General features: G+C 40.5%; 1 protein-coding gene across 1 annotated transcript; it reads left to right on the top strand.

Moving 5' to 3' along the window:
• Positions 1–6,367: 6,367 nt before the first annotated feature.
• On the top strand, positions 6,368–13,558 carry LOC119429264 (WD repeat-containing protein 11; the record flags this gene model as incomplete). The annotated part of the gene is given in 4 exon segments (XM_037696928.1): positions 6,368–6,408; positions 8,585–8,693; positions 11,498–11,619; positions 13,411–13,558. Coding segments are annotated over 4 exon segments (402 nt in total), but the record flags the coding sequence as incomplete, so codon positions are not given.
• Between the last annotated feature and the right edge of the window lie 459 nt (positions 13,559–14,017).

The following is a 14,017-nucleotide window of genomic DNA, read 5'->3' as shown; positions in this document are numbered from 1 at the left end:
CGATGTCCTGTTAGCAGCGTGTTCCTGTTAGAAGCATGGCTCTGTTAACAGCGTGGTCCTGTTAGCAGCGTGGTCCTGTTAGCAGCGATGTCCTGTTAGCAGCGTGGTCCTGTTAGCAGCGTGGTCCTTTTAGCAGCGTGGTCCTGTTAACAGCGTGGCTCTGTTAGCAGTGTGGTCCTGTTAGCAGCGTGGTCTTGTTAGCAGCATGGTCCTGTTAGCAGCATGGCTCTGTTAGCAGCATGGCTCTGTTAGCAGCATGGTCCTGTTAGCAGTGTGGTCCTGTTAGCAGCGTGGTCCTGTTAGCAGCGATGTCCTGTTAGCAGCGTGGTCCTGTTAGCAGCGTGGTCCTGTTAGCAGCATGGCTCTGTTAGCAGCATGGCTCTGTTAGCAGCATGGTCCTGTTAGCAGTGTGGTCCTGTTAGCAGCGATGTCCTGTTAGCAGCGATGTCCTGTTAGCAGCGTGGTCCTATTAGCAGAGTTGTCCTTTTAGCAGCATGATGATAATGACGACTGCGGCAACGAACGATGCCTGCCCTCCAGAACCAGGTCCGGCTGACACAGATTATTCAAAGTTCCCCACGGAGCCCAACTGTTCCGTAGAGTTGAGTCCGTGCAGGCAGATGGAGGATCATTGAGATTAGCACAGATAAATATCTCGCTCTGAAAATAAGATGTCAGTTCTTTGCATATCTATGAAGAAGCAATGTTAACAGATATCAAAGTGTGTTTTTACCCTCAAAACTGTGTAAACATGAAGGTCTTCACTCTCTGTACTATAAAAGCAGGATTTTTAGGTAACCTGAGAGGGAAGTAATGAGATTTCAGGAAATTATCACTTAATAATCTTTCTGTAATGTGATTGTTTGACAATATTAGATTGATGGGGATTATTTTCTGTGATGTATCTTTTCTAAGCACCGGTGTGAGTAAAATAGATTGTTCGCAACATTACTTTGGCTACATTATCCACCTTGTAGACATTTAAACATCTTATTTGTAGACTCTGTATGTTCAAATGAATAGTACGACTGGCGTCCCTTTGGGAGGTGAACTTGTCTACAGATGTAGCTGCAGGTAATTCAGGAAGACAGGCTGAGTTAACTGGATTCCCAGTCAATGCCAACACAAGTGTCTGTGCAGTTTGGATCGGGACATTTTGGGAAATACTCTTTGTTTTGCTGTTAAACAGAAAAGATCAATATCAATTTATTTCTGTGTCTCTTCAGCGAAGGGATGAAATTGCTTCGGGACGTGTTTAGCCTTGCATAGCAGCGTGAGGATAAACAAGGCGGGGCCCACAGCTCCAATCAAAACTAAAAAATAACTTTTCTGCAGTTTCCAAAATGTCTTATTTACAGGATACAACTAAACTACGTGTAAAAACAACAGACAAGATGTTAAAATTATACCTTTTTATGGAGGGAATCAATTTTCACCCATGAAGAACTTACTTTTTTGGTTTTCTTCTTATTTTTTCTTTTGATGAATGTAATTTTTAATGTAAGCCTGTCGCGATAAACAATAAATCAATTAATCGCGTGATAAATGAAAATTATCGCCCTCGTTTTCATTTATCGGCTTTATCGATTCTTCATGTCTCTCTCTTTCTACTGAAGACACTGGATGACAAAAAGCTCAACTTCGGTGCTCTTCACTGACCCCTCCCTTTCTCTTTAAAATCTGTTTTAACCAAACAAAAATCGTGTTTTTGGATCATTAAAAGCAGCTAAACTGAGAAGCTAATTTACAAGCTAAGCTAACAGACCGATCTCTGGTTAAAAAAAAAAAAAAACTCCGTCTTGTTGAAGCTTCAAAATTCACTGTTGAAACCGGTGCCTTCGTGTAAAAAGTTGTTTTTCCTCTGCAAAAAGAAGCTGAGAACTTGTTTACTGATGTTTTCTTAAAAGCTTTGTGTGAAAAATGCTAAAGAGCTCAAACCACACCGAGCGTCCGCCATTTTAAAAATCGGAAAAACAGGAATGAGAGACAGCCCATGTCACGTCAAGGGCCCTCCCTCCCATTTCTCTTAAAGAGACACGCTGCTCGCTCCCTCACTATCCATCCTTCCGTTCAAATGGTCTTATACTGCCATCCGGTGGTCAAAAAAGGGTACTACACACAAAATAAAATTAACCAACGTTTCTTCTTAAATTTGACAGTAATTAGTAATTATTATCGTTTATCGCAATAATTTCTGAGACAATTAATCGCCCAGCAAAATTTATCGTGACAGGCCTAGTTTAATGTGCAATTTAAACCTTTATTTTTTATTTTTTATTATCCAGCCATTCAAATGACTGTTTTCTGAACTTTTCGAGGTTTAGATTATTAGGAATTCATACAGATTTGCACAGAAAATAATTTGAATAGCCTCAAAGTATTCAAATCTTAGTTGGGAAAAAAAAATGCACAGCGGGATCCAACAGTTCATTTGTATTAAAGAAATTAAGAGAAAAACTGGTTCAAGCCTCGCTGCTTCCACAGGATCTCAGAAGTTCAGTAACTGATCTTCATCAGTAGGACCACCTCTAGAAAAGCTGGGGGGGGTTACCCCGAAGGACAGACAGTGCAATGCCCAAAGAAACGAGTCCCAAATTATACTCTGCAGTCCTCAGTTAGTTCAAGTTCAAGTCAATTTTATTGGCATTTCCTTCACATGTGGTACATGAGGTGGAACGAAATTATGTACACAGGGTCCTTTAGTAGGTAAAGGTCAAGGGTCATGATTTATCTGGAAGGGTTGCAGGAAAAAGCCTCTTCTCTCTTAAAACAACACAACGTGACTTAAAATTGAAAAGCTTCATTTGAAAGAACCACAAGACTTCTAGAGCAGGCCTATGTTTACCCATAATGCACAGCACCATGTTTGGAGTAAACTAAACACAGAATATTAGAACAGAGAGCTCCTCCCAGCTGTGAGCGTGGCGGTGGAGGGCTGATGGTTTGGGCTCCTGTAGACCAAAGGGCTGAGTCCATCTGTCCAACAGCTGAAGCTTGGACCAGACTGGGTCCAACAGGACAATGATCTTAAACACAGCAGCTAGTCTACAATTGAATGGGTCAAAAAAAGAATCAAGGTGCTGCAGCGGTCCAGTCAGAGTCCAGACTATCAACCTGATTGAAACGCTGCGATGGGACCTTCAGAGATCTGAGAAGAACCCTCAATGAACTGAAGAAACGATAGAAAGAAGCGTGGGTCAGATTTCCTCCACAACCATGTGAAGGTCTGTTAAAGTCCTCCAGATAACCGCTGAGAGTTCAGGAGGTTCTACAAGCTGCTGGGTCAGGGCTGGAGCCAGTTCTTCAGACGCAGATTCACCATTTTGTTTTTGTTTAATATATAATGACTCAACCGAGTTGGTTTACGTTGAGCTTAGATTCTGATCATTTCAGTTCCCGATAAAGACCCAATCAGTTTAAAGCTCCGTTACGTTGAACACTGGAATGAGCCGAGCGCAGACGTTCTTCTGCGCCTGCGTGTCGGATCATCGCCTTCGTCCAACCGATCCAGAGAAACGAGTTCTCCGTGAGTGCTGCAGCATTTCTCTACCTGTGAATCTAATCAACTACAGTAAGACGAGAACCTTTTCTCAGCTCTAACATCCTGTAACAGGATTAAAGAATCCTCGATGACAAACGATCCTCCTCACTTTCTTAACTCAGTACTAATTATTCTTGTCTCCTGCAGCAGCTACACCTGCTGCTCTGAACAAACGTTCATCCACAACAGAGTTTTCTGCCATGAATAAAAACTGAAGATTTGCTGAGAAGTGAAATTTTACATAGTACATACATTTGTGTAATAATGACATTACAGTAGTCCCTCGTTCATCGTGGGTGTTAGGTTTCAGGGGTCCCCCCACGATAACTGAAAAACCACCAAGTAGGGATAGTAGTACAAGAGAAGGACAGCAAAGGGTTCGGAGCAGAAATGTACTTCTTGATCAATTACACTGTAACAACTGAACATAGACGTTCTAAATATGACGATTTTACAATGTGATATTCTTTGAATGTTAAGTTGGAAGACAAAAGTCGATCGGTGCAGCTGGACAGCAAAGGGTTAACCCTTCATGAAGCCGCTGCAGCACCGAGCAGGAATGGACATTTAAAGGATTTAAACTTGAGACATTGCATTTCCTGTGAAAATACAGTGTGAATGCTTATTGCTGAAGAACTTGCTGAAAAACGGCTGAAATTAGCTAAAAAAAAAAACTGCTGAAAATGTAGCTGAAATGGAAGAACAAACCCAAGTTAGCAGAAAAAGAAGAAAGAACACGTTTGCTGAATTTTGTTTAAATAAGCAGAAATTAGCAGAAAAATTGGTAAATTAGCTAAAGAAAATCTGAAATTAGCAAGAAATTGCTGAAAAGTAGCTGAAACGACAGAAAGAAGCCTAAATTACCAGAAGAAAATGGAGAGAGCACAATCGTGCTCAATTAGGCTGAAAGACGCAGAAATGTGCACATAAAAGTGGAAATTCTCTGGAAAAAAAGCAAATTTAAAAAATAACTTTTAAATAAATAAATTTTTAATAATCATGCAGCATGGATTGTTTATTAAAAATATTACAGTATATAAATTTAAATTGTTTATTTGCACAGAAGGAGGGAGACTGGGAGGTGATTGCAGTGGAGAAATGGGCGTGGCCAAGATCATGACAGGCTGCAGGAGGAGCTTCTCCCTGCACCTGTGGGCTGCACACAGGTGCAGCAGACACTAAATCATAAAAAAAAAAAAATAATAATCCATGCCACTTGTGTGGTTCACCCATCAATCAGACAGTTGTGCGTCATGTCCTTACTTTGAAAATCCATGAAAGAGCGAGTCCGCGAAAGTCGAACTGCGAAGTAACGAGGGACTACTGTAGATAACATCAGTGTCTCCCCTACCATTATCCAAGCAGGGCGCCCCGCCCTGTCAACAGAACCGAGCGCCCTGCCAACCGAACTCTTCCCCCACCCCTGTGATAACTGCCGGGACTGACATAGTGCTAAGCTACTGGCGCGCAATACAGACGCGCTAGCTAAAAAGCTATGTCCATGGAGGTTTCATGCCGAGCCATCTACCCCACCCACGAGCCCGAAAGCTGTCGGCACAAACGGAGCGCAATGCAGACATGTGTCTCTCACCCCCCCCCCCCACCCAATAAAAATCATGGAAGATACGTCGTCTGGATGGATTCTTCTTTGTTGAAACGTTTCATCTTTAATCCAAAGGACTTCTTCAGTCTGAGGCGCTGCAACAAACTCAGTCTTATAAACTGCACCTTCTCATAGTGGATCAACCAGTTTGTTGTTGACATCCAGAACTAGCTGTTCACATGATCAAGGAGGACCACAAGCCTAGCGACTGATCGTTAGAGCCCTGATGGCCCCTTGCTATTCACAGAGGGCTGAGTGATACTAGCAATAACAGCATTGTAGGAGGGGGACAGTTGGACACGGAGCCCTCCTGGTTGATCCACTATGAGAAGGTGCTATTTATAAGACTGAGTTTGTTGCAGCTCCTCAAACTGAAGAAGTCCTTTGGATAAAAGTAGAAACAGCGTACAGTAACAACTGCTCTCAGCTCATCCAGATGTTTTTCTTCTTTCTTTATGGCAGACGTTTTCGTATTAATGAAAAGAAATTGAGCTTCTTCTTTTGTACAATGCTCCATGGAGTTTTTTTTTTTAAATTGAATTGTGTGATTGCAGCCCGGAGGGTGTTGCTCAGAAGAGTGAGATGATTTAATTGATGTTCTGTAATCAGAACACGTGACCACTCCTACTGTGCGATCGCGCGAGGAAACGAGAGAGAAACTTATTAACGGCTCTTCATTAGTCTCGAGTGCACCGCGGGTCTACACAATTGTCCTTACACCATATGCTTAGCTGTGCTGTTCTCCTTCTGTGTGCTCCAACTGCTGCCATCAGCACAAGAGTGTGGGTCTACCCCCGTTCTTAACCGCCACACGGAGACAAATGGCTTGTCCGTTTTTAACAGGCTATTTCCTCTAATGTCCTTCACAAAAACAGATGAACGTTTCCCCAGAGAAGTGTGATCGTCCACACCTGAAGGACATTCTTGTTGCCGTGGAAGGGCCATCTTGATACTTTGCATAATTTTGACTCTCCTGAGTAGAGAGTGGCCTGTGGGAACGAGGGATTGCAGCAGGTGGTAGGAATAAGTTGCTTTTTCTCCTCCCAGCTCCAGTAAAAGACGAGTCAGGACAAGCTCGTTTTCTGCAGGAAAATGAGATGAATCTGTTTCATAGGGAGGAGAGGTCACACTGCTTCCTGTCTTCTGTCAGCAGCACTTCTTATTCCCTCTCCGTCTCTGTGTTTTTAGGCAGATGCTTTGCATTCAGAGGTGAGCGAGGAAATGACGAGCCGCCCATTGATATGATTAAAGTATCTCATCTCAAGTAAGTTGCTCTTTCTTCCTGCCTGTGGCAAAGCCCGACACCGAGAAATACAAACTCCTTTGTTACGATTACTTTCAACACACTCGTCTTACTCACACACCGCACTTTACACTTTTTACACTTTTTTCTTGAATTCCCCTGCTGGGATTAATAAAATATCTATACATCTGTCTGTCCACCCATCCGTCTTTTCTTCCATCCATCCTTCCTTCCTGTCTTCCTTCCTTGCATCCTTTCTTTCTTTCTTCCTTTCTTTCTTTCTTCCTTCCTTCCTGTCTTCCTGCCTTCCTTCCTTCCTTTCTTTCTTTCTTTCTTTTTTCCTGTCTTCCTTTCTTACTTCTTCCTTCCTTTCTTCCTTCCTCCCTTCCTTCCTTCCTTTCTTATTTCCTCCCTTCCTCCCTTCCTTCCTTCCTTCCTGTCTTCCTTCCTCCCTTCCTTCCTGTCTTCCTTCCTTCCTTTCTGTCTTCCTCCCTTCCTTTCTGTCTTCCTCCCTTCCTTTCTGTCTTCCTCCCTTCCTTCCTTCCTGTTTTCCTTCCTTCCTTGTCTCATGATCCAACCTATCAGAAGCAGCTGTTTTGTGTTTACAGTTTTCTTTGTTTGACGATAAAAAAAACAACTTTCTTTCAAGGACTCCATCTTCTATCGAGCCTTGTGCATTCATTAGGAGTGAGATGTGAATGATGCTCTGACATCTTGAGGGATTTTGCTTCTATGAGTTGTGAAACTTTCTATTTTGTTGTCAATGGCAACATGTGCTCCGACCCATAAAATACATCTCACCATGTGGATGCATTTCTTTGGTTAACAAGGATGTTTATCATTATGCAAAGGCATTGATGATATTACCTAAAACTAATATTGCCGCATTTAGACTCTTAGTCATTTCAATGGCGTGGAGATTGGTAGCGCAGAGGTTAGAGAAGGTGGGCCTGTGATCCTTAGGTTGCTGGTTTGTATCTGGCTCAAAGGACCAAATTGTTGGAGGAAAACACTCTTCATCTTTCTTGAAAGATCAGGAGGAGGAAGAGTGTTTTCCTCTAACAGTTCGCAGGGGTGTCAAACTTGGTTACAAAAGGGGCCAAAATTAAAAACCTATTTCAAACCACTCTGTGCAAAAATGATTACATTCTGTACCTGTTGAGGTCAAAAATCAACCAACTTCGGCTTTGACCATTGCAAATTTAGCTTCGTTACACAGTGGGAGCATGTTGAGCCTAAAATGTCCATGTTTGTCAAATGTGCAGCAACTTTAGATCTTTCCTCCAACGTAAACTTGAAACAAAATGACTATCTTTCACAAACTTTCTAAATCAGGTGTGATTATAGGTTCGTTAGAAAGAGCCAGGTGTGCGTAAGGTCACCTGAAAGAAAATCTAATAATTTCTATAGTTGTCTTTTTTTATAAGAGTGTTTCACAGTTTTTGTTTTTCCTTACTTGTGTTTTCTTAGTCATTATCTTTAGAGATCAATCTAAAGTGGGTACAATGATTTGTCAAACTCTTGGCAGTATTTACTCCCTTATCATTGCAACTGTTGGTAACAGTACATAACACAGTCCGTTATGTACCAGCTATCACAATAAAAACATTTACACCAAAAATTCTCTAACGGGTACTTGCCAGGGCATGTATCTGATACTTGCCTGTAAGCACCTGATGTATATCAGGTGACATACACTCTTTTACGCCATCATGACTTGATAAAAATTACATCAGTTCTGTCACAGTACATTAAATATTTGTATATAAGAGTTTATGTATTTTTCAGCATGAGACCTTCTACTGGTGTAATATATAGTTTCAGTGTTTCCCCTACCATTATACAAGGAGGGTGCACCGCCCTGTCAACAGAACCGAGCGCCCTGCCTTCGTCGACAGCTGTCAGCACTGATGTAGCGCTAAGCTAGAGGCACGCAATACAGTTGCTAGCTAAAAAGCTACAGAGGTAGCACATTGTTTCCCTCGCACTGAACCATTTCCTTCATCACCCCTCCCCCAATATCACCCGGTCGACAACTGTTGTCACAAACAGTGCACAACACAAATGTGTCTCCATCTCCATCCCCCGGTCGACAAAAAAGATGAGCACACTGCCAAGGCGTGCGTGTCACCTAGAGGAAACACTGAGTCTGTTTTGTAAAACTTGCCATGTGTCTGTGTTTTGTTTTGTTCCTCAGACAGTACCTGGTGGTGGTGTTCAGAGACAAACCCTTGGAGCTGTGGGACATCCGGACGGGGACACTTCTCCGAGAGATGGCCAAAAGCTTTCCTACTGTTACCGCACTGGTACCAACAACTGTGCACACTGATAAAATACCTCTAGTTCAGTAACGGCTGAGCAGAAAACGCGTTTATTTAAGATACTTTAGGAGTTCAGCAGCACATCTTTCTGTCAATGAGAACGCCTGCGTGACACGAGCCGAGCCTGTTACCGAGCACACAAGTGTTTTTAAAACGCATCTCTGCAGCTGTAGTCCTGCTCAGGAATATTGGTGTTTGATGAGCCGTATACATTAACATTTTGCTGCAGCTGCCCCCACCCACCCCCCTACAGAAGGTAGCAAGTCACACCGATGAGCTCACACGGCACCAGGAAAATCTCAATATTCTTATAACTGTGGACACACAGAGGCATGGCGACTCCTTCAACACCTTTGCTTCAAGTGAAGGTGCACCTTCAGGGCAGTTCTGCAGCCTGTCACGTTGGTTTTTTACTGACAAGGTTCAGTGACACCCCCCCTCGATTAAATCTGGTGTCATGAAGGCTGTTTCAGGATCTTCCTACACGCCTGAGAGTTTCCTCAGCTCCACTCTTCACTTTTGACAGAGTAGCCATTCTGTGTTTCAGCGTAACGACTTGAGGTCAGCATTTCTCCATTTGAGTTCAGATGCAAACTAAGTCTCAGTCATGTCAAACTGTTCAGCTCACTCAGAAGAGAAACCGTAAAATTTTTTTGCACCTTTTATATTTTATATGTGTGTATATATATATATATATATATATATATATATATATATATACACACACACTATTTCTTTTTCCAAAATATTTACTTAAAGGATGCAATTGCTTTAAAAGCATTCTTTTTAAAATAATTTTCAGCAAACATGATCTATTATCTTCTTGTGTTGCTTTTAGCTCTTAGCTACCATTCTGCTATTTTTAGCTTTCGGCTATCCTTTTGATAATTTTTAGCTTCTAGCTTTTTCATACCTTTAGTAAATCCTTGGATACTTTAAACTTTTGATATTTTCAATTAGCTTTTTTATACCTTGAGCTAGTCTGTGAATATTTTTAGCCTTTAGCTAACATTTTGATAAATTTAGCATTTAACTAGCATTTTGCTTCTGCTTGAGTTGCTGTGGCAACCCCTGGAGGGAACAGCTAAAAGAAGAAATTTTAGTTTGTGTTGCTTTTAGATGTTGGATAGCCTTTTGCTATTTATATCTTAACTTTCGGCACTTTTCTGTTTTAGCCGTTTTTTAGACTTTAAAGTTTTCTTTTTAGCTAGTCTTTGCCTTTTTAGCTTTTACCTTGTGAGATTGCATTTTCTGCAACATTGCGATGCAAATGCTCAGTGCTTTTATCATTTTGCTGACATTTTTTGATGAACCTGAAATCAAATTTTGAAGTTATTAGAATACAGTTAGAATAAAATCTACAGTTAGAAAAATGATAACTAAACGCTAAAACCAGCAAAACAGTAGCTAAAAGCTAAAATTCACAATACTGTGGCTTAAAGATAAAATGAGCAAATCGGTATTGAAAAGCTAAAATATAAAACAAGTACTAGTATTTAAAGGGCACAAAGTCTTTTAAGGATTTGAAGATCTCTGTTCACTTAAATAAAAAAGTCATTTAAGTTATTTATGATTAAAAGGTATTAAAGTTACAAAATCCAAACGTTATTTCCAATATCAGCTGAATGTTCTGATAGACGACTGATTAAATTTTACAAGAGAAACTGTAAACAGTAAAATAATGAACTAAATGCTGACAGCGTTTACACAATAATAGGATAAATTGAGTTATTTTCACTACTATGGCAAATTAACATTAGTAAAATATTAAACTATATAAACTCTGAGCAACATTACTGTGCTGGTAATATGCAGCACATTTATCTATAAACTGCTTCATGAAATCCTGAAGATCTGCACGCAAACATCACCTTCATGGTGTTTTCTGGGCAGGAAATGACCATATTTGGTCATTAGACCATTCACAGGATTCAAAATGACCAGCTTTTGGATGACTATGTTTAGCTACTGAAACATTAATTGTCATAAGTCTGTACTTAATTATAACTTTTTAACAGAGACTAAGTTCTATAAAAACACACTCATTGGTCTTCGCCTGCAAACCGGTGAAACTTCAGCACATAAAATGTCTTTGGGATTGATGCTCTACTTAGTTTATGATCAACTCTTAGCTGTAATCGCATCATAATGACATGTAATAAAAACAGATTTTCGGAAAGCTGGGGCTCAGATTGCGGCTCTAACAGGCCCAGTGATGATTACATTTCTGTTGGCTTCACTTCTCAGATCTGGTGGCAAGAAATCCAGCACGTTTTTAGAACTGTAGAAGAATCTATTGTGGGCTCTTTCTTCTGGCGATGGCCTCCCATGCAGCACTTATTTGTGTGGAACATTTTAAAGATTAGTCCTGAAAATTTCACCAGGCTCAGCAAAGATTGCACAGTGCCTTCATTAGGACAGAGAAATTCTCATAAAAGAAGAGTTATACTGGACAAACTTTGCAAGAGGGTCATAAAGTCTTCCCTAGTGCAAATAAAAAGAGCAATAAACTTAATAATCCATGCCTGCCTCCCCTAGCCTCATACTGCTGTCTCATTTCCATATTGATGATAGCCTTGGGTCATCCAGACTTTAGCCACAACGCCGCAGCTCTTTGACAAAAAGCGACACAACTCCACTGTGCGCCCGTGTGTCGTTTATACAAACATCTGTTGGCCCTTCCTTTCTGTCCGTCCTAAGCTGCTTTTTACACTTTAATTCTTTACTGTGATGTCAGCAGGAGCTGTTTGTTTCCATCGTTTTAATGGTTGCCCTGCGTGTTTCCACAGGAATGGTCTCCATCCCATAATCTGAAGAGTTTAAAGAAGAAGCAGATGGCAGCCAGGGAGGCCATGGCTCGGCAGACGGTGTCGGACGCTGAGCAGAGTAACATTGAATCCTCGGTCATCAGGTTTGCAATAAAAAAAGCGGATATTCATCTTTCCATTTAAGCTTCGCCTCGTTTTAACAGTGTGGACGCTGAGCCAGCGCTCACTGTGGTTCTCCTGTTTATTCCATGTTTGTTTGGACGTCAGCATCTTTCAGCTATTTCAAATCAATCAAATTCATTCAACCTTTATTTATACAGGTAAAATGAGCATTTAGAGGGATGCTGGAGAGAACTGGAGCGTGCTCTATTCACACAAGGAGAGCTGTTGGTCAGGCTACTTCTTGTTGTGCCATTAACTCTAAAATAGTTATTGAATCAAGTGTTTACTTATGTAGGTAATGTAGATGTATAACAAACAACCTGTTAAAATGCACCAGAATGCAGGAAATGGCATCTACTTTATTCAAATTTCTCTGGGTGAGGACCCCCAGACCCACCACTTTGTCCAATGGCTGCCACGTTGTTCAAGTCAAGAGCCATTGTCTATGGAACACCAAAATGCTCAAAATTTAATAATTAAATAAATAAAACATTATGAAATAAGAACATTTTTCATTTTTATTATTTTATTTCATAATTGTGTTTTTCATTACGGCTTATTTATTTCATAATGACTCTTTTCAGCAGAACAACTTCAGCTGTCAATCAACGTCAGTGGGTTGGACCTTCACGCCCACTGGTTGATGCTTCACATCCATTAGTTTTCCTGCTCACTGTACAGCTAGCATAGCAGCTAGCATAGCAGCTAGCAGCGGCTTGCTCGGTCAACAGTCATGAAGGATGCAGAGTTGCATGAACTTCCTTCTGCTCAGGTAACTTTCTCAGATCAAACTGAGAGGATTACGTTCTCAGAAGATGCAGGTGTCGTGACAGAAAGTGATGGGCTGCCAAAAATCGATCGGCGCTGTGGGAGTGCGCACGGGAGGACTCTCCGTTTTCGTTCTTTGAATTTAACAAGATAAACTCATAAAAACGATTATTTGTTGGCTCCAAATTATAGCAAAGGTGTGTCTCTGTTTATTTTTACCTTAATAAATGCACTTTATTGGTAAAAAATGTTTCATATATTATTGTCATATATTAATATAAATCGTTAATAGCGTGAGTCCACTTGTGACAAATTTAATTTCTTTGTGATTTTAGTAACTTTGATGTCTTTTAAGGAAAATAACTGTTTATGTGAAGGATCAGCCAGTGGGCGTGAAGGTCCAACCCACTGACGTTGATTGACAGCTGAAGTCATTCTGCTGAAAAGAGTCATTATGAAATAAATAAGCCGTTATGAAACACGCAATTATGAAATAAAAGAATAAAAATGAACATCTTTTTTATTTCATAAAGCTTTATTGATTTAATTTTGAGCATTTTTGTGTTCCATAATTGTCTGCTCTGGGGGGCTAAGTATCGGTACGCCTATAGGGTAGATTTTAGATCCCCCCCCCCCCCACACACACACACACACACACACACTCCCATTTAAAAACATTAAACATTAAAAAAAACCTACTGTATATTATATGCAGACATGTTCCTGTTTTTAGTTTTCTACATTTGCCTTATAATGTAGCTGGGGTTTTTAAACTTTTTTTGCCATCTTGTATAAAAATACAAAAATAAAAATCTGAATGCCTTTTTATAACTGTCTATTGTTGTCCATTGTTGTCATCATTCTTTGTTGAAATCAGGTCTGTCTTGTAAATGAGTCCTCGAGGCTCAGTGGGATTAACCTGTCTAAATAAAGGTTGAATGAAAAAATATTCACGTATGAATGAATCGTATGTTTAATGTTCTACCTCGTCATTCTCCTCGCAGTCTTCTTCAAGATGCTGAGAGCAAATCCGAGACCAGCCAGGCGATCTCAGCCAGGGAGCACTTCATATTCACCGACACAGACGGGCAGGTCTATCACATCACCGTAGAGGGCAACACCGTGAAAGACGGAGCACGAATCCCACCTGATGTGAGTCCTCCCACTTTGTGTGACTCTTGTTGGTTTAGATCTACTTGTCAACCGATCCTTCTAGAAAGCTTTTCCTGTGTTTGATTTAAGTGAAGCAAATTTTATTAAAAAATAATAATAATTTGGTACATTCAAACTTGATTACACGTCATCTTTACGGAAGAGGATTAGGGCCACAGTGCAGTTTTTTCCCCTTTAGTCTGAGAAAAACAAAGTTAGAATTCTGAGATAAAAGACTTTTGAGAAAAACATCAGAATTCTGAGAGAAAAAGAGAATATTCTGACTGTTTTCTCAGGATTCGACTTTAATCTCAAATTCTAACTTTAATCTCAGAAGTCTGACATTAACCTCAGAATTCTGACTTTTCTCAAATTATGACATTAATCTCAGAATTCTGAGAAAAAAGTCAGAATATTCTGACTTTTTTCCTCAGGATTCTGAGGTTAATCTCAGAATTC

The sequence above is a fragment of the Nematolebias whitei genome, unplaced genomic scaffold (assembly GCF_014905685.2).
Source record: "Nematolebias whitei isolate Nwh7 unplaced genomic scaffold, NemWhi1 Nwh_scaf_255, whole genome shotgun sequence".
NCBI lineage: Eukaryota > Metazoa > Chordata > Actinopteri > Cyprinodontiformes > Rivulidae > Nematolebias > Nematolebias whitei.
This window is presented reverse-complemented; position numbering and strand designations above follow the sequence as displayed.